Below are 27,116 nucleotides of genomic sequence, written 5' to 3'. Positions count from 1 at the left end.
TAGGTGATATTATAAACCTCACAACAGAGATTTTGGAGTTTGGGGGCACCAAGGCAGTGTAATAAAGATGATCAACTATAAAGTCTGTATTGGATTATTCTTCTGTCCTGCCTTGTGAATGAGAACTCCCACAGATCTCAATGGGAGTTATGTGCAAAAAAGGTTTGCTGATCTGGCCAATAAACTTGAAATGTGTGAGTCTTCCCTGAGTTTTGTTTATTATAACAGGCACTTCATGTTTATCCTTTGGTGACATGACCTCAGATGTTAAATTGTCATGCCTTACAATGATATACAAAATGTTAACATGTGGTCTAAACATACGCCACACATATGCTGTGTCACACCAGACAAAACAAATAGTTGTGCTAGTTTTAGTAAGTCACTTCACACCTAGAGGGCTAAACAGCTACCCAGAACAATTTTCTTTCTGAACAGTTTTAACATACCTGATCAAACTGTCTTGGTGTCCTGGCTTTCCTTCAGGTGCTAAAGTGATTATTACTGTCCCGCACTGATGAGCAATGTCCACATAAAGGTAGCCAAACCCAGTTAAAAATATATTCTGCAAAAAATAAATAGTACTTAGAAATATAATAAAAGTAGTGTTGCCTTGATTTATTAAAATCGACGATGTTTGGAATTATTTACTCCAGAGTGACATCTATACAACTATAATGGAAACAAGTGTTTGAAAATGGCAACTTTTCGTAATATTCAGCATTAAATTAAATAATAAGAGACTTACGATGCTAGACAAAAATTGGAAATAATTCAAAAAGTGGATTCTCCAAAATTCAACGAAAATAAAGTCCAGAACATGGAGACTTTGTTTTACATCCCCCCCCCCAATTTATTGTTGAATTTGTCTTACTTACTTAGATACATTATTCCAAAATTATGCACAGCAGATACTTCCAAGGCTTTCTTCAAAGTATGAAAGCATACGGTGTGCATGTTTTTTCCACAAATAAGGGGAGTTTATATCTCTATCCCCCATTACAAAAATATTACCAATTATCCCTGATGAGCACAACTCCTTGCTTGCATGCAGGCAATAATGGTGCTTCGTTCAGATGTATCTTCATTCATCATATTCATTGACACAGTTTTGTTTCCCTTGCCCACAAAATACCACACTACAAGAACATTTATTCCCTCAGGAATGTTCTGGCTGAGACAGAAAAAGGTAGTCCTCATCTTATGATAGTACCAAGAATGAAGGTCATAAGTCATGCCAATTGTGAATATAAATGTGCCTGATTTTATGACATTTTAATGGTGGTTATTAAGTGAATACAGCAGTTGTAAAGCAAATGCTACAGTTGTTCAGTGAACCAATGGTGGGTTCCTACCGGTTCGGCCCGGTTCAACCGAACTGGTAGTGGCACGCTGGCCTGTGTCGCAGAACCAGCAGCGGTCCAGGCTGGCCACACCTCCGAATCGGTTCCCTGATCACTGCTGCTATCTTGTTTTTGAGTTCTGCGCATACACAAAACAATTTCTATTGAACTGCGCATGCAGCACGAGCACGTGAAGAGCACCCATGAGCAAACCGACAGTAACGCTGGCTAGAACCCACCCCTGCAGTGAACCCATTTTTTGCGTTAGGCAGTTTTTGCCAGAACACCAATTATAGTTTTAAAAAGTCATAAATTGTCATCATGTGACCACAGGAGGCTGCAAAGAGCTATAAATGCATACCTATTGCCAAGCACCCAAAATGTGATCATGTACCTACAAGGTTCAACCGGCCGTGAAAACTTTGAATCCAAGTCATAACTACCTTTTAGGGAGTCCATCGTCATTTTTATGTGATTGCTAAGCAACCGGTGTAAGTCAAGGACTAACTATGTTAAAAGTTATGTATCTTACACCATAAAGAGAAAGAGTTCACTTGAACATTACTTTTTTGTTTGATTTTTTTTATCCTGTCTTTATTACTTTATAAGTAAAGCAAGGTGGCAAAATACCTTCCTCCTCCTATTTTCCCCACAACATCAACAACAACACTGAACACACGTTGGGCTGAGAGAAAATAACTGGCCTAAAGTCACCCAGGTGGCTTTCATGCCTAAGGTGAGACTAGAACTCACAGTCTCCTAGTTTCTAGGCAGCACCTTAACCAGTAGGACAAACTGGTTGTTCCACTAGGCCAATTAATTAATACTTAATATTAATAAGTGTTAATCTTTCTTAAAAGGCTTCTTTCCTCAAAATGCTTGCTGACATGGCATATAATCTCCTGCAGGAGGGCATAACTTCTCTGAGTTGGAAGCATCCCGAGAGACATCCCTGGTTGAAAGATTCTTCTAGCTCTACTTATTGGGAGTATCTGCCCCTCATTGCTCAGCTATGCAGTTCCTTACAACTCTGGCCTCTGACACATCACTACATTTGATTCCATCCTACAGCAGGCCATCTTCTCCAATCCCACAAAATGAAAATTGCTTCAAGTTATCAGATGTTCAAGTTTAGAATACATTCTAAAAATGTCTAAAGAAGGAAGACAAAAAATAAAACCAAAAGAGATATCAAATGGGAGAATCCTATGTTACCACTTTAGTTAAAAAAAAAAGCATTTTCTGACATAGAAGAGATAATGATTGTTTCTAAGAAAATATGAATAACAGAGTTAATTCATAGGGTCCATCTTCCCTCCATCTACACTGGCTTTTAACTTCTAGCAAAGGCAGGGAATTTAGCTAAACATTTGCATGAAAGTATACTCAGCCATATTGAAAGATATGGTTCTATAGCCACTTGTAAGAATTGAAGCACTGTGCCACCTAATGATCTGATACTATAATGTGATGCATTTCTTTCTTTCTCTGGTTCCAGAAGTTTTCCAGTTCAAATAATTTCAGTATGGATGCAAAAGAATTTACCCAACTCAATAAAAACATTATCCTTTGCTTTTTGAAAATTATATTATTAATTTTTAAATTCATAGATTTATGAAAATAAACATATCATTACATATATAAACTGAAAAGTGCTGATATTAATTTGTCAAGAGCAAGGTCTGTGCTGCTTATTTAATTATATCACCAAACCTCTGGTCTACGCAGATATCTATATTTCCACCAGCGTAGTTGTGAGATTCAATTTTTTTTACTACTGTGTCTATGGGTGTGTTTTTGTGGGCATGGCTTTGTGGCCAGGGCAGGGGAAAGATAATGCAAAATCCCCATTCCTTCCCCACTCCTGTGGGAAAGATATTGCAAAATCCCCATTCCCTCCCCACCCCACTAACCTGCTTTCCAGCTCCATTCTCCTGTTTAGTGCAACAAAAGAAGATCAGCTGAGAGGCAGCGAGGGCAGGGCCAGCCTATTTGCTGGTTCTCTGAACTACTCAAAATTTCTGGTACCGGTTCTCTAGAACCTGTCAGAACTGGCTGAATACCACCTCTGCACCAGTGACAAAACCTCATTGCTTCTGAGGCAGGTAAAAACCGTGAAATATGCTAACCTAACCAGGGGAAAGGGAAGCTTTTCTCAAATGTAGCCATGTTATTAAAAGCTTGATAAATTACTATTTTTGTTTCTAGGTTACACTTATCTTGGCTTACCAATGTTATTAGTGGACACAGCACTCTTCTGAAACATGAAATAACATCTTGCTGAATTATTTCTTTGAAGATTTCCTGATGGCAATTAATTCCTCAGGTCAAATAAACATAGCAGAGGAAGCCATACTATTTAGTTTCTTAGATTTACAGACATTTGTGTTCATTAAGTATGCTTTTAAACTTGCATTGTGAAAAGTTTTGGGGGCTTTTTTTTTTTTTTTTTTTGCCCTTGCAACTCCTGCCTGTTCCTGAACGCTTTGGAATCTGAGCCAAAGTTGGCTTTGATAGCAAATGGCAGATGGGAATTTCAGTTAGTATCTTACTGAGTTTTCTTACAAGAAGAAAGAGCACTTAAATTAATGGCTCAACTGAAAGAGCAAACAGCTTGTGATCCTATGATATCGGAGTTGCTTTCATTTTTGTGCCAAAATTACAACCAGAACGAACCAATTCTAATGCAGAGGAATTGTAAGTTCTGCGTTTCTTAGAAATGATTATATACTTGATAGCACATTTTTTCGATATGCTGATTTCAAGATAGAGTTCCATTTGGCGAATAAGTTTTTAACTAATGTAACCAAAAACTCTTTGAACTTTAATACTTAACCAAGAAAATGAAACCAGCAGAAAAAGCAATGGGAGCCGATATTCTCAGGATAAAAGCATCTACATCATTAAAAAATGTGAACTTTCATTGGGGAAACCCAGACATAGACTGAAAGTGGCATCATCTCCCTGACTACAGGTTGCCATTGAGAAAATCCATTTCCCATCCAATCCCACACCACAATTCCAGGCAAAGCCAGAGAAGACCAAGGGAACAGACAATATTTGTTCTTTTGGTAGCAATTCTAAGATCCAAATGTTCTTATACACTGACCTGTAAACTGCATGAGTCAAAAAGAGAGCCATGAAAATATTTACAGACCTTTCACATCCTGGACATAAATTGTTTCAACTCCTACCTTCAAAATGACACTATAAAGCATTGCACACCAAGACAACTCGACACAAGAACAGTTTTTTACCGAACACCATCATTCTGCTAAACAAATAATTTCCTCAACACTGTCAAACTATTCACTAAGGCTGCATTACTATTACTACTAGTCTTCTCTTTGTTCCTATAACCCAGTGGGTCTCAACCTTCCCTATGCTGCGACCCTTTAATACAGTTCCTCATGTTGTGGTGACCCCCAAGAATAAAATTATTTTATGTTTTCCGTATTTTTTGGAAAATATGTGTTTTCCGATGGTCTTCGGCGACTCCTGTGAAAGGGTCGTTCGACCCCCAAAGGGGTCCCAACCCACAGGTTGAGAAACACTGCTATAACCTATCTCCTCCTACTCATGACTGCATGACTGTAACTTTGTTGCTTGTATCATTACGATATTGATATTGTTTCCTGATTGCTCATTTGTACCCTATGGCTATCATTAAGTGTTGTACCTTATGAATCTTGACGAATGTATCTTGTCTTTTTATGTACAATGAGAGCATATGCATCAAAGACAAATTCCTTGTGTGTCCAATCACACTTAGCCAATAAAGAATTCTATTCTATTCTATTCTTTCAGCAATAAACAATATTTGCTTTATGATTTTTATTTTTTAGCTAAACTTGGAAACAATATAGCATTTGCTGATAATAATCCCTGGGTAGCGTGGTGTTTATCATCCCTCTCACCTCCCTAAAAGTTTTCCTTATTATACTTTCTCATTCCTTTTATCTGTTCACTAGTAACATTTTTTTTGGAAAACCCTTGACCAGAATTCCTTTCCTCTTTAAATCTATTGCTCTATAAACTTCATATATATTCATGGTGCAAGTAAATAATACAAGGTTTCAGCAAAGCAAGCTCTGCCACTGTTAAATGTTTAAAATGAAAGTAATCACCAATGTGGGAGCTAATGTTTGCTCTTAAAAAGTTAAAATGATACTCTTATCCAGCCTTTATCTCTCTCTGACAGACTTTGGATAGGAACATTGATTTGAGGCAGAAAAATGATACCATACCACAATCTTTTGCTGTTTCTATTTTAAATATGGTTAAAAGGCACCAAAAAGCATGCATTTTTAATTGTTACAAGATAATCCCCAAAACAAAAAACGTTTCTGAACAATGGAAAGCACATGTTAATGGATGAAACTGAAAAATGAAATGAAGAATAAAATGTAAAAAAAAAATCAGTTTTTAAAAGCCAGAAAAATATTGCATTTTTGTCCTTACAATGATAACACAACTGCCCTCAGATCAATAATGTATAACGAAGTGATTCTGCTTTATTTTTGAAACTGAATAAATATTTACATATATTGTTCTGCTAAGATCGAGGAATCACTAAACACAATAGAAAAAACAATTATTTAAGAAAGAATCATTTAGAATCTCTTGGGAGGATCAAAACATTACTCTCTCTCCTTTTCATAGTAGATATTTCTTGCTTTTTAAAAGTAAAATAGAAGAGTGTCACACAAAAGTAGCACACCTCTCTACATTGAGCAAAAAACGAACTTCCTGCTACATGGAAATGCATTCAGTTTCTTTATTTGTAATTAACTCATTTTTAACTTGTAGATAGTACTTGTTATTATTATGGATTTATAATCTGCTCTATGCAAATGTTATCTTTTATTGTTAAAATACTTTATGCTGTAATACAGTTAATTTAAAAGCCAACCAAACCACTAACCTGTGTTCCTTGGTTATTAATATCAACAGGATCACTCCATTCATTTGCCTGTTCCTCCAATGATACAACTTTTAAAAGAATGCTGGGGACCAATTCCCTGGTTTTGCAATCTGGATAGCTGGCAATCTGATGATAAAGCTCATGATGTACTGCACTTTCAGCTGGAATATGCTTGCAGTAAATAGCAAACTTTGGTGTATCTAGAATTTAAGGAAATATCAAACAGGTACTTTGAAGAACGTTTTCTGAATTTACGGTGTAATTCTATAATATCTCAATATGCACATGCAACTCTAGCCTGTAAAGTACTCTATCTGGCAGATTATCAGTACATACATTTATCCTCTTTACTTCCTTGCCTGTGCATTCTAATGTTTGACTTAAATATGTTTCATTATGAATACGTATACTGAAACAAAGAGTGGAGAAGGAAAAAACAAGCACAAGCCTCTTCATTAATTACCCTGTAGCAACAAAAGTGACATACCTTTGATGTTTTCTTTCAAAAGCAGTGAGACAGGACACCTGTTGTGGATAATTATGCGAGGGCTAGGATCTTCTGATAGAGTTAAGTATGTCACCCCAAGATGTTCCTGGTAAGTCAGTGCTATAGCTCTAAACAAGAATGCAAATTACACACTTGTTTTTAAAAAAGTTTATCTGTAGTTAAAAATTGTATCTTCTTAGTAAGATACTAAAGAATATTTGAAGTTTTTATACCTAAAATCAAAATCCTCCTATCTTAAAAAAATATTACCCTTATAAAAAACGTAAGAAAGAAAAACAAGATGGGAAGGTAGTTATAATACAAAAAGGTTTCATGTAAGAAAATATAATCATATGTACAAGATTTCGCCTAAAGATGTCCATTTAAAAGGACAATTCTGTAATACGAATGTGACTACTCCAAATAACTCTCCAGCATGAAACACCACTTGTACTAAATAAATGCAAAATAGTAATAAAAAGCAAAATGTATAAGCAAGATGTACATTTGTTAGCATCATGAATGACTGTTATATGGGAATATAAATAATAAATGAAATCAGATTCTTATAATTTATATATAAAATATACAAATAAACATATTAATCAAATTCAATGATTTGAATGTTAATACTTACAGTCATGAATTTAACACTTCCCTTCATATATTTTCACAACAATAGCAAATAAAGCAAACCAACTGGTTATGTTATTATTTAAAAGAACCTCATAGTTGCTCAAGCAATGCTTTATCAGAGATTCCTTTCAGTAAAGTGTCTAAACAACTTTTTTCTGGAGTAACTTAGAGTAGCAAAATGTAATATTATTCATTTTTAGCACCATATAAACAAAGTAATTGAAATATGGGATTATTGGCATAAATCTCACCCAGATAACAAAAACTAAAACTATAAGGTTTTGCTTAATCCCAGATAATTTGTTTTAGACTCAATTTAAGAATGTACTCTTATATTTTTAAGAACATTCCTTTTTATTAAATAATTTGTTGAACTTTTCAAAAATATTTATTAGTATCCTATGAATATATTGAATGCCTGATTTTAAGTTCTGAATAGTTTTAAAAAGATCTAGTAAAAGAAAAACTTGGCCACAATTTTTGAACTTGAATCAAACAAATTGGGGTTTTTTTTCCTCTACCATAAATAATGTTTGACCTAACATTGATCAAGAATATTAGTCTCATTAAAAATACAATGATTTTATTCACTGTCATAGAAATTGATAATTTTCTTCAACATGTAGGTAAACTATCAAAGCAAATTTTAAAAATTATTTAGACTGTTTCTTGAACTAAATTCTTGTGGCATGCTGAAATCTTCTTACATATTTTCAGTGCTGGAAAAGTCAACTATTTTCTCTACATGCTTTCCATGAATAAAATCCAAGGTTACTCTGGAAAAGCAAGCAGTAAAGAAGATGACCTCATGCAGTATTTGTCAGGCCTGGAAGCCATAGTTTGCATTGAGACTTCAGACCTGCCACATTTAGAGCCAAGGTGGCGCAGTGGTTAAATGCAGCACTGCAGGCTACTGCTAGATCAGCAGGTCAGCGGTTCAAATCTCACCGGCTCAGGGTTGACTCAGCCTTCCATCCTTCCGAGGTGGGTAAAATGAGGACCCAGATTGTTGGGGGCAATATGCTGACTCCCTGTAAACCGCTTAGAGAGGCCTGAAAGGCCTATGAAGCGGTATATAAGTCTACTGCTATTGCTATTGCTATTTAATGCTATGGGAAATTGGGAGGGGAGATCATATGGAGTGTGATAGTTATAGTCAAAATAACATACTTTTCTCAGTGAGTCAAGGCCGTCTTGCCTTGCACCTGGAGTGGTGTGACTGGGAGGCATCTCCAGTTGGGACAGAGCCTAATTGGACCATGTGATCGACATGTGGGTGCTGGGCAGGGACTTGAACTTTTGTTTGGGTGGGGAAAATCTGGAAACGTTCAGATTTGGGTTTTTCCAGATGTGTCAATATGACATCTCCAATAAAATGGAACGTTGAGGAACCTCAAGCCTCCAAGTCTTCTTTCATTAGGGGTGTTACTTGGAACCCTGACAGTATTATCAATTTCCTATGTTAATTTAACAGGCAGCTGTTTGAAACAAATAGCCAATATTATACTAGAACAACTATCCAGGATCTGTTTATATAATTAAGATCATTTTTAAAACAAACTACACATGCAAACACATATGAACACAGAAAAAAATGAAAATAGTGTTCAGTATGCAACTAGAAAAAAGAAGACAATCTGTCTATTATTTAAGGAGAAATGAGCAAATAACAGAGCTCTCGTGCCTATCTAGTGTACAAAGGCTTTTTATTGCAAAGCAGAGAATAAACTTAAGTGAATAAAAAATATATCAAGTTTGGAGCTGGGAATCTTTACTTTTTTTAGAACTTTGCTAGTGTGTCCGACTGATGTCTGGTAGGAGTACTGTGTTTTGTCAGCAGCTTTTTTTCTAAGGTCTATTTTGGAATCTCTTGAAGCTCAGCCACACTATCCATAAATCATCCAGAGAAGTCACTGCTGAGTGATTGAAATGATATAAGGTATTCCCCTCCTCAGTGCTTGGGGATTGAAACTCATTGTCTTCAAAGCATCTCCCACATAGCTCACTCTAAAGGCAATACCATATGGTTGATTCTGATCTTACATTATATAGCTTCTTATTTATATCTACAGCATATTCTAAGAACAAAATCAGTTTTGGGACAGGAAATAGAAATCAAGTTTTCTAATCAGCAATGGAATTTTTACTGTAAGGAGTGGCTCAGTTTCAAAGGGGAAGGCAACTTTGGATATAGGTTGCCTTTAAAACTTGGACGCTTTCCTTCTATAGTCTCCAGATCCTCACTTCCCTCATTAATTTCCTTCCATATTGTTCTCGTTTGTCTTTTTTCCAAATAAACTGTGCAATAGCTGCAAATGGCTGTAAACAGCTCTTCAACTACTGCATCAGAAGAGATCAATCTCGTCTAGTGGAAGAGGCTGGTAATGAAAATCTCACATAAATTCTCAAACTACCTGAAGCTTTGAGAACAAAATTATTTGCATCATTGATTGCTGTCATGTATAAGGAATGAAAAGCAGAAATATGAAAGAAATAAAAGAGGACTCTTTTTCATGTAACAAGTACTTTACTACATTTCCCCACCATTCAAACAGCAATTCCTCCATTCCTGCTGTTAATAATTGCATCTCCTATGTGATATGAGAGTACACATATCATAGGACTATATCATTTTTAGATGGAATTTACACCCAATTCTGACTGGCCCACACCAGAATTCCTAGTGCTCTCTCGGGTTACTAAGGCACTGACTTGAGTAAATCTCTGAAAAGAAAGCAAATTCTATAACTGAATGGTAGTTGGTAATGATAGTAATCAAGAATAACTTTCATTTTCTGAATAAGGTATTCTGATAGAAGTGTCCCATTTCTATGGTTTCAGGCGATTTCACGAGGTTATGATAAAATTTTCATTCATTTGTTTAATTTGTATGCTGCTCAAATCCCAACATGTAGGGAGAGATATGTATTATGTCTATGGTGGCAAAGAATCAGAAGGAATCTGGAGACGTCTTTTCCAATTAACACATTTTATTAAAAGGCACCAACTTTTGTGAGAAGCAGTGCACTTCATCAGATATATAAGAAATCTCTAATCTGAGTTGTAGTATATTTTTGTATCAATTTCTTGACACTGTATTTTATTACTTCAGATTGGGCCTAATTAGAAGCACAGAAAAATAACATAGCTACTGTAGTGCTGCTTCTGCTCCTTTCCTCCCTAGTATATATGTATACATGAAACAGCTTTTGTAACTGCTCAGTGAAAGTAAATAGCAAGATGGTCTTTGAGCTGCATCATAGGCCATAGTGGTGACAATGTAGCCTTCCAAAAACTGAACTCCATGACATCCTAAGAGTGCCATGCACAGGTGTAGGACACTTACGTGTGTAACCACAAAGAAGAACATTCTTGTTTTGCAGAATTGTGGTATTCTCTGGTTCACATTAACATGTCAGAAAAGATCTGTCCAATAAAATATTATACATTTCCTTTTCCCCTTTTCCTTTTCTTATTGGAAACACACAGTGAGCACGTACTTGAGAAAAATATATCTTTACTTTTTTCTAATAGTGTGAATATATGAAAAGCACAACTGAATTTACAATATCAAACACTGTTTCTGCTTAAATGAAAGCTTCATTTTCATACAGTCTACATACCTGGTACGGAATCCCTTTTCATCTCTATTACCAATAGGTACAGCTATGCTCTGCCTTGGGAATTCCTGTCTGATGACAGCTGGTAAACTCCAGCATGGAGTGTCAGGACCATTTGTGTTGTGTTTGAAGCTTAGCAACATGTACTTCTGAATGGGAAGCTCCTCAGAAACGAATTGGCTCATCTCCGGCATCAAGTCCCAGTAAAGCACAGAACAAGCTTTGGCAGCATCTGACTCTGTAGCAGAACCAACACTAAATATTCTGCTGTCTGGAGATGGTATAAACTAGGAAACAAAAGGTCAAGAAAAAATGAAATAAAAAGAGAAATGGCATACATAACTGTTATTTGTTGGAATATTTGACAAATTGGTATTGCAAACTTCTGAAGAATTTGCTATTCTATGCATAATAAAGACTTTGTCCTGATCCTTCAATATTCAAATTTCATTATTCTAATGCAGTGGTCCCCAACCTTTTTATCGCCGCGGACCAGTCAGCCTTTGATAATTTTACCGTGGCCCACTGAGCGTGCGCAGGAGTGGGGAGGCGTTGTTCGCGACGACACATTGATTGTTTATATATCACGTGCGTACCAGCGCGGGGCTCTCTTCCCTGGAGCCTTTGCGCACGGCCCAGGAGCTTTTGTGCATGGCCCAGGAGCCTTTGCGCTGCAGCGATCATGTCCCCCGGCCGCTGCAGCGATCATGGCCCCCGGCCGCTGCAGCGATCATGGCCCCGGCCGCTGCGCGGCCCGGTGCCAGGTACTCCACGGCCCGGCACCGGTCCGCGGACCGGGGGTTGGGGACCACTGTTCTAATGAATAGAGAACTTGAGAGGGAAAGCGGAGCAATCACAATTTTCAGCAGTGGTTTGAGGCTCACAGAATCATTTTATTGGAAAATATTATTTTGAATGAAATTGGGAGATGCTCACCTTTATTTTTTTAGTAAAAGAAAGAAATGATATGTTCAGCACAATGATACACTAGTGGGTGCTTCAACTTCAGTAAAAATCAAGACAAATCATATAAAGTACACTGAGGACTGCCACATGTTATTTGTTTGATTTCAAGGAAGGGATTGATGAAAGAGTGGCATTCTGCATCTTTAAGTGTATTTTATTCGCATGTGTTGTATTTAGAGCTTGGGAAATGCTGATAAAGTGTGTTGAGGTGCTGCACACAGTTTCAAGCAGTCAGCAGATGTACCCATCTTATAATGAAAATGCTGTAATATAATTCTGAGAACTGTTCAATGGTTTTTCCACACTCTGCTACTCCTGTTTCAGCATCTTAAAGTATCTAAATAGAACCAGGCAGAACTAATACTATGATCTGGCAAACAATCATTTTCCATTTCCATGACCGACTGTATTGTGGCATCTACCTTTTAACTGGAATAACTTAAAGTGGCTACTTTTTCTTATCCACTGATTTTTCTTCAGTTGAGAAAAAATATTACTTCAGACTCAGATTCATCCTGCTGTAAATTCCTCCTCTTTAGAGAAACAGCTTGAACTTATATTTTAAAAATATGCAATCAAAGTTGTACCTCTTCCCTGAGCTGGGAATTCATAGCAGAGAACAGCGGCCAGCAACTGATTTGGAATGGGGTGTTATTGACAATTATACTCTCGTCTTCAATCTGCAGGATTTGAATACCACGTCGAACAATGGAAGAAATGCAGAACTGACACAACTGCAGAATAAAGTAATAGAAGGTTAAGCGTATACAATGAATAATTTGTCTTCATGCTAGAAAGAAAGTAGAAAAACAGATTGTCTTGGAGAAAGATAGATAAAAATGCCCTTTCTTCTAACACATAGATTTCTTCTGAAGTCTATTGAGCCCTCCTTTTTTAAGGCCTTCCCTTCATTAAATTCAGAGAAACAGACATGGGAGGTTTCCCTGACAGGAAGCTCTCCATCTCTATAACAGATGACTTCACTGACAGTTCTCTATTTCTTCTTTACCTTCCACCACTTCATTTATTGTCCCTAAGCAGGAACATCTTTGCTTAGCCACAACAGGAGAAAAAAAAGTAGTAGTTCTCAAAACCATTCTTTGGGTCCGTTGCTCCCTATACAGAGAAGATAATGATAAAAGGTGGAGATATTGTCCTGTTTGCCAGATTAGTTACGTTATGTTATATTATGTTATGTTTATTATACTTGTATGCCGCCCTATTCCCGAGGGACTCAGGGCAGCTAACAAACAAGTGGGGAAGGGGGAAATACAAAAAACAAACAAGACAAAAACAAGATACAAGAAACAGATTAAAAGCTACACAACAATCGCAACAATTCAAGTGGGGCTGGGAACTCATCAGCCCCAGGCCTCCTGGAACAGCCAGGTCTTGACGGCTTTGCGGAAAGCCTGAAGGGTGGTGAGGGTCCGAATCTCCACGGGGAGATCGTTCCAGAGGGCTGGAGCAGCCACAGAGAAGGCCCTCACCTGGGGGGGGGGGGTCGATAGTCGACATTGGCTAGTTGAGAAATGGGATCCAATCTGCAGACAGAATTAAGTTCTCCATTTCCTGGCTGTACTAAATGGCAAAACTGAAATTCAAATTGTTTTCTTCTAAGTAATAGGCACAGGAGCAACAGTAATGGCTTCCAATTCAAGTGTAAAACCAGCTATTGCTTAATTACATAATATTTGGAATACATTTAATTAGCTATTTTTGAATGAGGGTATTTAAAAAAAAACGTAATGGTAGATATGTTTTTTCTGTTTATTGCTTTTAAAGATTAGGATATAATTCTAATAGAACTAACCTTTTGATGACCTGGAAAAGCTCCAAGTCTGATCTCTGCTTCCACAAACCCTTCTTCATCCAAAGTTACCACCTCCTCATTGTCACCATCCTTCCATTTTGGAGATGTCATGTTGTGAACTAGCTTAATAGCGACTGACTTGTGCACAGTATTACTGTTTGCCCAATATATTCCAATTTGAAAAGCTTCCTGAAATAAAAATATTTGATTATCCTCAACACTTCCATTTCTCAATACTTCCACTTGATATATAGGCAGAGGGAGTTTCCAGACTTATATAATCCCAAATAAACTTTGGAACCTTTTTTTACAGGGCAGTATGTGAAGTTAAATATTTTATTTCTCCAGTCTTGCCTTTACTAGGCTAAGCATACCCAACTCCTCTAACCATTCCTCATTAAGTTTTTATTTTAGACCACTTAATTTGACCTTCTTTGGATATGATCTGATTTACTTTCCTAAATGCAATTGCAAAATGAAAGCAGTATTTTAGATATGTTCTAACCAACGCAGAACAGAAAGGAATGAAGATTCTGACACTTAACACTTTGTTCATGCAGTTTATTTTGCTGCTTCCTTGTTGCCTCTTGTTCAGCTTTTGATCTACTAAGGGGCCCAGATCCCTTTCATGTTTACCACTGTCCACTATTTCCCTCCAATACTAGATACAGGGCTTTGATTTTCTTTCAGTCTTGATGGACTTTGTGAATTCCTATCAACATTCATACTTCTGGTTTTGAAACCCAGAATGATATTGCTTTCAGAGCTTCATTTTTTTTACCACACTATACAAAACTTTGTACAATGATACCTTAGTATGATAAACACACCAATCTGTTTATATGTTGTAGGAGAGACATTCAACTAACTTCTACATCTCCTATTTAGCTAACTGTATGATTCCAAGACTAATTCTGTACATCCAAATTTATGGTTTAAAATTCTAAATAGAGAAAGCATCAGAGAGCCATGCATTGAAAGTTACATGGAAGTATTTAAGATCAACAAATCAATCTGGCCTACACACATAGTTAGAGATAGTTAAGTTATATTAAAGGGTTTTAACCCCATTAACCCCGTTTTAACCCCGTTAACCCCGTTTAACCCCGTTTAACAACTATAAAGGAATAAATATAAAAATTTTGCACATTTCAGAAATGATTCTTCAGAAAGACTTTGGAATTTGCCCAAATGCAGCAGTTTTCTGGTACTAAAAAGTGTAGGGGAAAAGATTTTCTGTGAAAAACAGGAAAAAAGGGGGGGGCATTATAACTCCTAATACTTTAAAAGTTACATTAACATTTATGAGGGAATTTATTGAACACAACAACACCTGGAAAAACTGGGCTACTCTGATAAAAACAGGAATGTGCCATGCTTATGTGAAGTTTGAAACAATTCTGAAACACATTCAAAGCATTTACTAGCCAATGTTGTAGCCATGTTGCTCAACTTCAAAACTCCCATAAATACCCCTCACCTACACCTCAAATAATGGAAGCTCTCGTTGATCTTAAGAAGAGACTTCTCACTGCTTGTCCCACATTATGAACAGAATTAACTGGATAGGTAGGCCAATTTTCAGCTGGAGAGTGGGCAGCCAAATGTCTCCCACTTGTTACGTGATTCTCTAATTGTGCATCTAGTGACAAAAACAAGATGCATTGTGCCCTATGTCATGGCTCAGCAAAACCTTTTGACTCCAGAGTTGTCTCATTTACATAAAATGAAAAGGAAACTTTTTCAAGAAAATAACACATATGTATTCCAATGGAAAGCCTGCCTGGAAGTTTGGCGGTATCATTGTTTTCCCAGTGGGGATCTGCAGAATAATCCTTTCTCCTTCAAATAGCCAAAGATCCCACTTGGACTGATTGATCAGCAGAGCCCATGGCATGAGTTCTATCAGCAACGTTTTCACACATGGCTTCCACACCGAAAGCTTCACGCGCATTGGGCTATCCCACTGAGTGAGCTGTTCACTGCTGTTCCAGGGAACATATCAAAGGAGAGATAAAAGAAAATGGTTAATTCATTAGTAAGATTTGCAGTTTATCATCCTAGCCATTCATAAAGCTTTGGTTACACTGTGGCACTTCTGACAACAGGTATGATTCTGAAAGACAATCAAGGCAAATCTGTCCCTGATTTAGCTTCTCTGCTTTGATTGAAATAGACCTTTATTCAAGGATCAAAAAGCAACTGAGATTTGTAAGTAAATGAATTAAAGTTTTTCCTGGGCAACACCTGGCAATGAGACTCTTGGCCAGTTTCTTATTCTTGAAATGGCGGTACATATGCTTTCTGCATATATGACTGTCATATGAAAAAAATAAATTTTAACCCTCATCCATCTCCTGCTCCTATGTTGCCATGAGAAAAAATTACCCTCTGTCCTGGAATGCAGTTTAGGTGGGAAGTTACAAAAGGAAAAGATTAGGTTTCCTAGGGAAATAATATGCATGGGTTCAAGTAAGTCTTCTTGATATTCCAGCTATTTATTTGTATGATTAATACAGAGCTGAATACATTTACATAGAGCCTAATGGCAAATCTCTCTATCCTTATTTACTTATTTTTTTAAAGAAAGACCTGGCTACAGTTATGCAACTCTCCTAATCATCTCTGAAAACTGTAGGTTTTAAAGAAGTATGCAGATAGGGCATGTGTGTGTCATAAGGTGTGCCATAAAGGGGTTGTGGCATCGGCATTCTCCCTTTGTAGCTCTTAATTATATTGCAACACTGACAAAAGGGAAGGAATTTGACTGATGGCACAACTGACATCTTGCCTTTTTTGGCTTCCCTCAGGCTGTCAGGCTTGGAAGCCATCGTTGAATAGGGCCTTAAGCCTGCCACGTATTCAAACATATTCTACTGTGGGAAACTGGGAAGGGGATTGTATGGAGCATGGGAGATATGTAGCCACAATAACATTCCTTCTTGGAAAGTCAAGGTCACCTTGTCCCTGCACCTGGATGGATGTGGATGGGAGGAAGCTTCCTTCATAGCAATGGCTGATTGGGACATGTGCTGGACTTGTGGGTGTTAGGGCAGAGACTTGAACTTTCAACTGGGTGGGAAAACCTGGAAGCTTTCAGATTCGGGTTTTCCCAGATGTGCCAACATTGCTCTTTTAATAAATTGGAACTTTGAGGAATTTCTAGCCTTGGAGTGTTATTTATTTGAGGATGCTATTTGGAACCCTGACACAGGCACTGCTGATATAGACTGTGTTGAACATTTTTTTTAAAAATAAACAAACACAAACAACTTAAACTAAACCAAATGCCCATTTAGGAAAATATTAAGTTTACAAGCACCTTTTATCTGACTTAACTTTATTTTTGATTTCTCTTGATGTGTAGAGGTTTTTATATATTCATTCATGATTTCTGGTTATTATTACTACATTCGTACAATGATAATTGATGAATTGGTACCCACTCACTATTATTTGCTGAATTAGGACTCTGAAGCAAATCTGCTAGTAAAAATACTGCATTGCGTTTCTGGTCTGGTCTATACTTAGGCCTTAAGGCTATCTTTCTTATCTTAGAATTAAATTATATATTCATATAATATATGCCTTTTTGGAACTATAGCAGTTACTTTGATGAAGGGGGAGAGAATAGTATGGATTGTAGAAGAGAAATTCTAGTATTTTGGAAAGAGAGCTTTCAAAACGACACTATAGGGCACTGCACACCAGAACAACTAGACACAAGGACAGTTTTCCCCCAAATGCCATCACTTTGCTAAACAACAAATTCCCACAACACTGTCAATTCCTTCCTAGTATCTATGTCTCCCCACTTATGACTATAACCATGGTGCTTGTATCTTTCAATTAAATTGTTTCTGTTTCCTAGTATGATTTGATAGCTTATTAGTAACCTTGACTATCACTAAATGTTGTATCCTATTATTCTTGATGAATGTATTTTATTCTCCTTATGTACACTGAGAACATATGCACCAAAGACAAATTCCTTGTGTGTCCAATCACATTTGTCCAATAAAGAATTCTATTCTCAACTCTGTCCTGGATATGCTAGTGAGAGAGAATGGGACATTTGACATCCAAGGCACATTTGTCCTCTTCTCTTATTTAGGAAGAAAGCTAACCTGAAATATATAAAGTAGAATAACCCCAAAGAGAAATAATGAAAAGGAATAATACCTGGCAAAATCCTTCTTTATGTAAGGCCACACAGATTGAGGCAAATTGCTGCACCCATAAAAATCATCAAGTATTTCATGTATGGTGCCATTTGTATTCGATTTGGTGGCTATCTGTTTAATAAGTGCTGTTGAGATAGGCACTGCACATTCTGAGGGATTATCTTCTTCCCTGCCATATGGATAAAAAATACAAAAGGTGTGGCATTCATTGCATGAATTTATTAAGAAAGCAACTGTCAAACCTTTGGCAGTTACCTGAGTTCAAAACGATTCTTCCAAGCATGAAAATGCCAAGGGTGCTCCTTAACAAATTTATTAAGATAAACATAGTGGTGTCTTTATTATAATTACTTATCTAGCACTTTATTCAATGTCTGCAAAAAAAATTACAGGACTTTGGTGAGCACACTGATATTTGATTAGATTTGGTGATCTGTGTAAAATTCTGGGCATTACATCCTTCTACATTAATTATTTTTATTTAATTTTAGAGTCCTGTGGGTGCTAGTTGGCAGGTATGATACTATCAACTTTTAATTTATGCTAGGGTCTGAAAAGTTTCCTATAACAATTTGGTGTTCCTTATAAAGCAAGCGTTTGGTAATTATTGATCTAAATTTCCATTTTTTATATGAAATTGGGAGAATGCTGATGAAATTTTGTATGGACACAAAAGCAACCTTTAAATCTAACATATTTAGGAAAATATTTTTTACCTGGCTTGGAAAGTTAAGTGATGGATTAGATCTGGTTCTATATTTTGCAGAGTTTTTTCTTGTCCTTTTCCAGGAATTATCTGCATTTCACTCAGACCCAGGTTTCTTTTCTCTAAATGTATGATGATGGGATCTGGAAGATGGCTCCTTATGATAAAAAGAGGGCTGAAAACAATCTACAAAAGTAAAAGAGCAGAGCAATGTTGGATGGAGTGTTCCAGCTCAGCCTTCCAATTATAACAAACTGTCAATAAATCTCTGTTTTAGGGTCAAACTGACCCTATTCAGGAAGAGTAAGATCAATTTGCACAAGGGGGAAAGTACTTACAATTCGTTGCTGGACTTGTGACTGTGCCTCCAATGTCAAAACCATGCACCAGACATAAATAATAGAACTATTTGATGATGGCACCTGCAGTGAAGAAAAATATACAGTGTTTATAGAGCCTCATGGAAGTAAGTAACCACAATCAAACAGACTGCAGAGCAGAAAAATCATTTTCAGCAGAGATACAAATTGTTATTTGCAAAGAATGCCTGTTTAGAGTCCAACTAACATTACGAGAAATGGAAGAGGCCATTTAGGCCTTCAACTGCAAGCCTTTGCTGAGTTCAGGAATCTAGACTAAAACATCTATTGCTGATATCTCTTGAGCTTTGCCTCCAACACATCTGATAGAGGGGGACCTTTCTTTCTTTTTCCAGTTGCAATGCATTGACAACTCATATTTAATTTATACAATAGCAGAATTGGAAGGGACCTTGGAGGTCTTCTAGTCCAACCCCCAGCCTAGGCAGGAAACCCTATACTGTTTCAGACAAATGGATATCCAACATCTTCCTAAAGACTTCCAGTGTTGGGACATTATAAAAAATTATTATTTATAATCAATTATTGCTTTTTTTCTGTTACCAAGCCAAATATTTCCCATTCTATACCCATATATTTAATTTCTGTTAACCCTAACCCTAACCGAATAAATTTATATTGGTTTCTGTTACAATTGTTCATTTTTGTCAGGTCATTTGACTACCGTATTTTTCAGAGTATAAGACGCACCTGCTTTTTTCAGCCTCAAAAAGGAGGCTGAAAATCTGGGTGCGTCTTATACACTGAATACAGCATTTTTTTGCCTCCTGAAACCCCTTCACCAAAATGGCTGTGCCATTTAGGAGGCCTATAGGAGGTTTTCAGAGTGCTCCTGGGGGCTGAGGAGGGCAGAAATGAGAGAAAAATGGGCCGTTTTTTGCTCAATTTTGCTCCCCCGGCAGCACTCTATAAGCCTCCTAAAGGCTCGTCTTGCCTTTTTTTAAAAAAAAAAAACAACGGACCTGTTTTCGTGAAAAACAGGCTGTTTTGGGGAGGTCTGCAGAGTGCAAAAACTTTTTTTCTTAATTTGCCTCTTCAAAATCTTCGTGCATCTTATATTCTGAAAAATACGGTAGTTAAAAATTGTTTAAACCTTTTCTCTGTCTTTTAAAATATATCCCACCCAATTTTTTGTCTTTGAAAATTTGACAAATTTCTTCATCCCTTTATCCAAGTCAATAATAAAATGTTGAATTGGATTTGAATCTTGTGCTGTATCATGCTCTACCTCATTCCCACTGGATAATGAATTGCTGATTATGTTTCTGGAGCAAAATATTTAAGCTGTTTATGTAACACATAATTGTCCTGCCATTCAGTGCACATCTTGCTAATAAAAATGTGCAGTACTTTTCCAAATATGTAATCATAGTATATGATGTTTATATATTGCCACAATATACTAAGACATTATCCTATCAAAAAAGAGATGTTAGTCTTTTGAAGATTTGTTCTTGATAGGCCACACGCCACATTTTTCCAAATTCCTTTTCTGTTGTATAATCTTTCCAGGTATAAACATTACCAATGGATTAGTTTGTAATTCTTTGGATCTTTTCCCACTTTTTGATAATAGGGTTAGGATACTTGATCATTTTTAATGCAAGAATAACAATTCTTCCAATTATGTGGCGCTTCAATGGTTCTTCAGGATTTCTCAAAGACAATACATTAAAAAGTTGTCAAATATCATCCTTTCAATTCAGGGTGGAATTCATCTGGTTCTGAAAATTTAAATTAACTGAAAGTAGGATTTTCCTTGACAAAATTAATGTTAATCTCAAATTTCAGTCTAGTGCCTTTAATTCACAATTGTCTGAGGTAAAACAACCACTAGTTGGAAAAGACTAATCAACAAGACGAGTTAATTTTCTCCAACTTTCCTCTGTTGCCTATTAGCATTTTATTTTCTTCACTGAGAAAAATAATTATTTTGTCTTTACTTTCAACGTAATAAAGGTTTCAATTGGCTTTCTTGAGGCAATCTCTACTTTTGTTCAGATTGAAAATGGCACCATGTACACTATTAGCAAGTGAATAAGATTAAAAAATACATATATAGGAATTAACTCATTTGGACTAGGATATTTATAGGTTTATATTTATAAGAGAGAAAGAAGGAAACATTAAGCAATTTGATTCCCAATTTGACTCTTTCAACCAACTCCTCCCCCCATTTGTTTCCATACCTGGATGACTGTGCTATAATCTGTCAGCTTTGACTCAAGTGATACATCTCTTGACCAATCTTCATCCCCTTTAGCTTTTACACTCAATTCTGTTAACTCATTATTTTCTAGAACATATGATGGTAGTTTCTGCTTGGGTTCAAGGCAACCGAAGTGTTCTTTCACAACAGCCTGTCCATCATGCCCAATATAATGTTGAACAACTTTCAATTCAATGCTTTCAGATAGGTAACTACATACAATTTGTCTTCCACAAATAATTATCTAGATTAAAAACATAGAACAGTGTTACATATGAATCAGTTACAGACTGAAAGCTAAAATGCACCTTGCACAGACATTTACATTACAGCAGAATTCCCCAACTTTCCAGCTTTGCAGACCGATGGAGGGAGGGAGGGAATGATTCCTTGTGAGCAAAGGGCAAGTGTGTGCAGCTCCGTTTGTGCAAGTGGCAAGCATGGAATCACAGCTTGGAGGTTGGGGACCCATGCATTATAGAAAGATATTTGTAGAAAGACAAGAATGCTCAGATGTGACTATCTTGGCCAGTAAACCAATGTTGATTACCCTGTACTGAAATCAGGCCTTTTATCCACTTCTTCTGATTGCATTTGAATTTTTCTTTTCCATGTTGAGCTTTGAGAAATACATAACATTTTCTTAAATACGTTTCCTGTGTTATCCGCATTGGGATACTCTGTTCTAAGTATTGACTTTAAAATCAGGGTACATGAATACAGTTATCAGTGTAAAATAAAAAAAAAGTACAGACTTGTTTTTAACAGTTCAAAACTGAAAAGAAAAGTCATGTAAAACTAAACCAGCTTCTCTCCAGGCTGGCAATGGTTACTCATGCCTTGATTTCATCTTGTCTCAAATACTGCAATGTGCTCAGAAATGTGCTGCCCATAAAGGCTACCAATAGGTTGTAATCAATGCAAGTTGCTACCTGTGATCATATCATACAATGAAATTCCTACACTGGTTGGTCTGAATAGAAGCTGTTAGCCTTAATCTTCCAAACCATATATTGCCTAGGCTATTACTATCAGAGAGGCCACTTACCATGTTATGAATTGTCATTTGTTTTTTATGCTCAGCAGGCACACAGTATGCAGACACTCATGCACTGTTGCTGTGTTTTACTCAAAAGGAGGCTGATTGTTTCCCTTCACCACACAATTTTAGTAATGACTGTATTATATTTTAAACTAGCTGATATCCCGGTGCTGCCCGGGTATTCATTTTATCCCAACCCTCCTTCCATGAACATAGCCGCAATTTCTAATGTTGGATTTTCCCTCTTACCAGAGGGAGTCCCCTTGTGGAGTACTGTGAAGTTGTTACCATGGCAACTCCACAGCACTGTACAGTAGAAGCCATTTTAAGGTACAACTGTCTGTATCTTAACAGAACACACACACCGAGGGGTGTTAAGGGTGACTTACCCACATAGTATTTGTTTCCAGAGAGTAAGTAATCTGTGTACCAAGTTTGGTTGAAATTGCTCAAGGCATTCCAGAGTTATGCTGGAACACACACACACATACATACATCTATATATGGATATGAATTGAAATTCAGATGCTTGGCAACTAATTTATATTTATGACGGTTGCATTATCTTTTGCAACCTTCTGACAAGCGAAGTCAATAGGGAATCCAGATTTACTTCGCAACTATGTTACTAACTTAACTGCAATAATTCACTTAACAAATGTCTCATTTAAGACAGAAATTTGGGGTTCAATTATGGTTGTAAGTCAAGAACTACCAGTAGTCCTAATGTATAAAACTGAACTTGCCACAACTGATAGGTTTCCTATTGTTTAACAATGATTCATGTTTTCACAATTAATGCCTCTATTAGACCATCTACAGAAAGAGGAAAAGGCGTGGCAAGAGAGAAAGATGCTTTATGATTACGTCATACGCATCAAAGCATCTGCTGCTATTGTGTTACTACTAAGCATAATTATGGCTAACAGCATCCCTAGATGAAATGATGGGGAAAAAAATCCTATCTAGAAATGCTCATGTATGCAAACTTTCTATTTTTTTACTTACTTGTTTTTGTATTCCATTGAGCTGTTGAATCTTGATAATAAGCGAGGCTGTCCTTCCCTTATACTGAATAGTTCTGATAAATGTTCCTGCATTATCTACACTAAATGGCTCAGACCACCGCCAGTTTCCCCAACCTTCAATACAAATATGTAGCAGCTGAAAAGAATAAAAAACAAACAAAGCAGAAATAAACAATAAACATGTTAACTGATGACCCATAATAACCAGTTAACTTTATGGCAAGAAACAAGTTTTATTGCTGAAAAGGTTCTCATTAAGAGAACTGAAAATGTCTATTACCTTTCATTGGAAAAATAAACAAGCCGCATGACCCATGTAATCTAGCATCCGAGGACATCATAAGTCTTGATAATCATGTGTTTTATATTCCAGAAAGTAAATAAACTTCCAGTTTTGAAAAGAGAATTTCTAAGCATGTTAGCCTATTTTATCAGAGGCTAACTTTTACATGAGGGAAACAGTCTGCCATATGGTTATTTATGATGATACCCCTTTCTCTAGCCCAAAGAAGGTTACCAAGTTGATGTGTTGTGAATACCAAAAACACAAATAAAACCAAGGCCCCAGAAGGAGATAACAACCCCTCTACTTTACAGACTGAGGGCAATGAATCAAGGCTAATGGAGCGAACATTTTGAAATTATGCTTTCCATCCAGTGAAGGATGACACTGACCTTTAAAAAGGAGGCACAATAGAAAATGTCTAAACGTTGCAACCCAGAGACTTGCTGGCAAATTTTGATCCTTTCAGCACAAAACTGAATATAAAATAAACACGTCCAGTACAGTGGGTGGCTTTTGAATGACAAACGCTAGACCTTGATTACTAACAAAAATATACAAGATAATAAGTACCCTGAAGGTAAAAAAAACATTCTCTGAAACAACTTTGATATTTAAATCTTAGAACCAAATAGAGAAATACAATTGCTGTGGCCAAAACCAAAATAACATGTAAATAAAGAACAAGGAATAAGAGTTTGGAGAGAGAAAGGTAGCTAGAAAAACAAAACAAAGTATGATATATAAAAACTAATCTCAGTTATGGTGCAAAATAAAAAATAAAATGTTCTGAAGTAAAATATATTATCACAGGCATTGAGCTAAAATAGTTGGAGCCCCTTAAGTGTAGGGTATGTATAACACATTGACCAGTTTTTGCCATCTTGTTACTCTCACAATTGTATGCTTTATGTAGTTTTGTGTTTTATTTTTGTGCTGAGAACTTCCCAGAGTGCATTGCAATTGGATGGCGTCTAATGCAATGCAATGCAATATAGTGCAGAATATATCTAGCTTGAATGTAGACTATTTGTGTCAGAGAATCCTTTCCACCTATATTTTTCAATTTTCATCAAAACGTTGCTATCTTTTCTAACTTTATGTCACAAAAATTATTTGCATCTGGCTTTCCATGAAAGTCGCGGTTGGCTGCCACTCTGGCTCTGCAATGGAAAGAGTATTCAAATGAAGTGACACCGTGGCACGACAAAACCGCGCTCGTCAAAATAGCTGTGATAAAACCATGTCGCTAAAGCCGCGACGTCATCACCGCGCGTCATCACCGCCGCGACAACAGTGCGGTGACAGAAGGGCGCTTTAAAACAGCGCGGCGGCAGAAAGCCAATTTAAATTAAGGTAAGGGTTAGGATTAGGTTTAGGGGTTTGCTTTAGGGTTAGGTTTAGGGTTAGGGTTAGGGTGCTGAGTGCTTCGGAAGGCGCGGATTTGCCCTCCGCGGTTATGTCATCACGTTTTTCCTTAGCGCTTCGGACAGCATGGATTTGCCCTCCGCACTTATGTCGGTGCGGATAAGGGCTTTGTGGTTTTGTGGTGGAACCAGTGACACAGTCCTTTACAATGCTGAAATCTATGACAGATTAAGATGAAACTAATGGGGTTTGCTAAGACGTCTTCCATTAATTGTAAAAGTTAAAAGAAGCCCAGACGTTAGTGAAAAAGTAGGAAATTAGGAAAGTTCAAGAAATTCATGAGAAAGGAATTTACTTTGAAAATGAATATCAGTGGACAATGGAAAAAATAACTTGATTAAAAAAGAAGGCAGACGGGCAGCTCTCGATACGCCAAGCAGAATGATAGAAGTCACAGACAAAGAATAAGAAATTCATATTAGTGCATCATTACAAATACTCTGCTCAATATTGTCGTGACTCTCAATTTCAACAGTCATGAAATTCTTCCTTGCATTAATTCTTTAACCTAAACTGGAAGAGGCAATCCAATTACATCACATTTCAATAATCAGTAAAAACTTTTTAATTCATTTCTTTTCTCTTTAAAAGAGGATTGCTGTTTAGCTGCAAAGTCTCAGATAGGTAGCCCAAATCGCCAAACATTTGGATTCCATAGTACCATTTTCTTTAGTCCTTCGTAACTTTAGCAAAGAAGAGTGGGATACTTAATGTAGATAATTCCCAGAACAGCTTAAATGGTTGTCAGACTGCCATCCACTACACGAAAAAACAACCTTTTTAGATTGGATCACTAACTATTATGTTCATGCAACGACAAGGAGTCCTTATTTTTGCTGTGCAGGTAAAAAAAAAATCCGGTGGAAATATTTACGATAAACTTGCCAAATTGGGAGACATGTCACAAACAAATTCTACTAGTACTTTATTTTTGGCCTCTTTTATATAACAAACTACAGTTTACCCCTATTAATTTAATTTGAATGATCTTTGAGGTTTCTATTCTAAACTACAAAATTGTTTATGGACTATTAGGAATCAAGTATACCATTAACAAAAGCTAATTTTTCAATACAGAAAGCATGTAACTAAGGAACAGGGAGCAATATGAAATGTTTCAAAAAAGGAGGCAAACTAATAGCACCAAATTAGGAATCCAGGGCATATATTGCTGTTAGATTAAAAATTATGTTAGGGTTGGGGTAAAATAAAGCATGAGAATAAAAAGACATTCAGGATTCCATAGAATAGAAAAAATGAATAGGAAATAAATAAAGCTAATAGTAATTTAATCAATACTGTGTTTTAAAAAAAGAGAACCTTAATAAAAGCAACCAATTTTGTATTGCTTAAACGTTTATGAATCCATTTAAATTTGTATCGTTTCCAACCACCTCCCCCAAAACAATGAACAAGTATAATGTTTTGAATTCATTTATTTAATCGGATTCCATTTATCTAGTTTTAAGACGTGTGGGGAACACATCATATTTTAGGTCATATTTATGCAGAAATATTGAAAATTCAAAAATGTTCACAAACTTTAAAGAACTGTATTTTTCGCACTATAAGACCCTCCGGACTATAAGATGCACCTAGCTTTTGGGGAGGGAAAAAAAATCTGCCTCTGCCTCCCAGCTATTGCCTCCTTGCAACAAACAACAAACAGCCTGGTTAGCTTCAGTACAGCCTGATTTAGCACGAGCAGCTGATTGGTGGTTGGATTGGCCTTCTGGAATACTGCCTATCAGCTGTTCTAGGTTGCAGGGATTGCCACCGCCCATCGCCGCCTTTGCATGCCCCATTTTGGGCCTCCACGCTCTCCATTTTGGGCCTCCATTCGGCGGCAATGGGTGGCGGCAACAATCCGATGCCTGGAACAGGCCAAAAATGGGATGTGTGTAGGCTGAAAATGGGGTGCGCGGAGCAGCTATGATCCCCACAGCCTGGAACAGCTGATTGGTGGTATTCTGGAAGGCCGATCAAATTGCCAATCAGCTGCTCATGCTAAATCAGGCTGTGTTGAAGCTGACCAGACTGTTTGCTGTTTACAGCAAGGAGGCAAAT

At 36.8% G+C, this 27,116-nt stretch overlaps 1 protein-coding gene across 2 annotated transcripts in view; it reads right to left on the bottom strand.

Annotated features, from left to right (window-relative positions):
* The window catches only part of VPS13B (vacuolar protein sorting 13 homolog B), a 331,777-nt gene that overhangs the window by 26,153 nt on the left and 278,508 nt on the right, over positions 1 to 27,116 (bottom strand). For both annotated transcript variants that reach the window (XM_032222762.1, XM_032222761.1), the window contains exons 44-55: positions 23,319 to 23,474; positions 21,249 to 21,512; positions 19,018 to 19,101; positions 18,690 to 18,865; positions 17,972 to 18,142; positions 15,573 to 15,774; positions 13,790 to 13,978; positions 12,564 to 12,710; positions 11,014 to 11,297; positions 6,755 to 6,882; positions 6,268 to 6,467; positions 450 to 565 (exon numbers count right to left, since the gene is read on the bottom strand). In XM_032222762.1, coding sequence (XP_032078653.1) covers positions 450 to 565; positions 6,268 to 6,467; positions 6,755 to 6,882; positions 11,014 to 11,297; positions 12,564 to 12,710; positions 13,790 to 13,978; positions 15,573 to 15,774; positions 17,972 to 18,142; positions 18,690 to 18,865; positions 19,018 to 19,101; positions 21,249 to 21,512; positions 23,319 to 23,474 — 2,117 coding nt within the window. The remainder of the gene's footprint in view (positions 1 to 449; positions 566 to 6,267; positions 6,468 to 6,754; positions 6,883 to 11,013; positions 11,298 to 12,563; positions 12,711 to 13,789; positions 13,979 to 15,572; positions 15,775 to 17,971; positions 18,143 to 18,689; positions 18,866 to 19,017; positions 19,102 to 21,248; positions 21,513 to 23,318; positions 23,475 to 27,116) is intronic.

The sequence above is a fragment of the Thamnophis elegans genome, chromosome 8, assembly GCF_009769535.1.
Source record: "Thamnophis elegans isolate rThaEle1 chromosome 8, rThaEle1.pri, whole genome shotgun sequence".
NCBI lineage: Eukaryota > Metazoa > Chordata > Lepidosauria > Squamata > Colubridae > Thamnophis > Thamnophis elegans.
The sequence above is the reverse complement of the archived record's forward strand: the minus strand, read 5'-3'. Positions and strand labels throughout refer to the sequence as shown.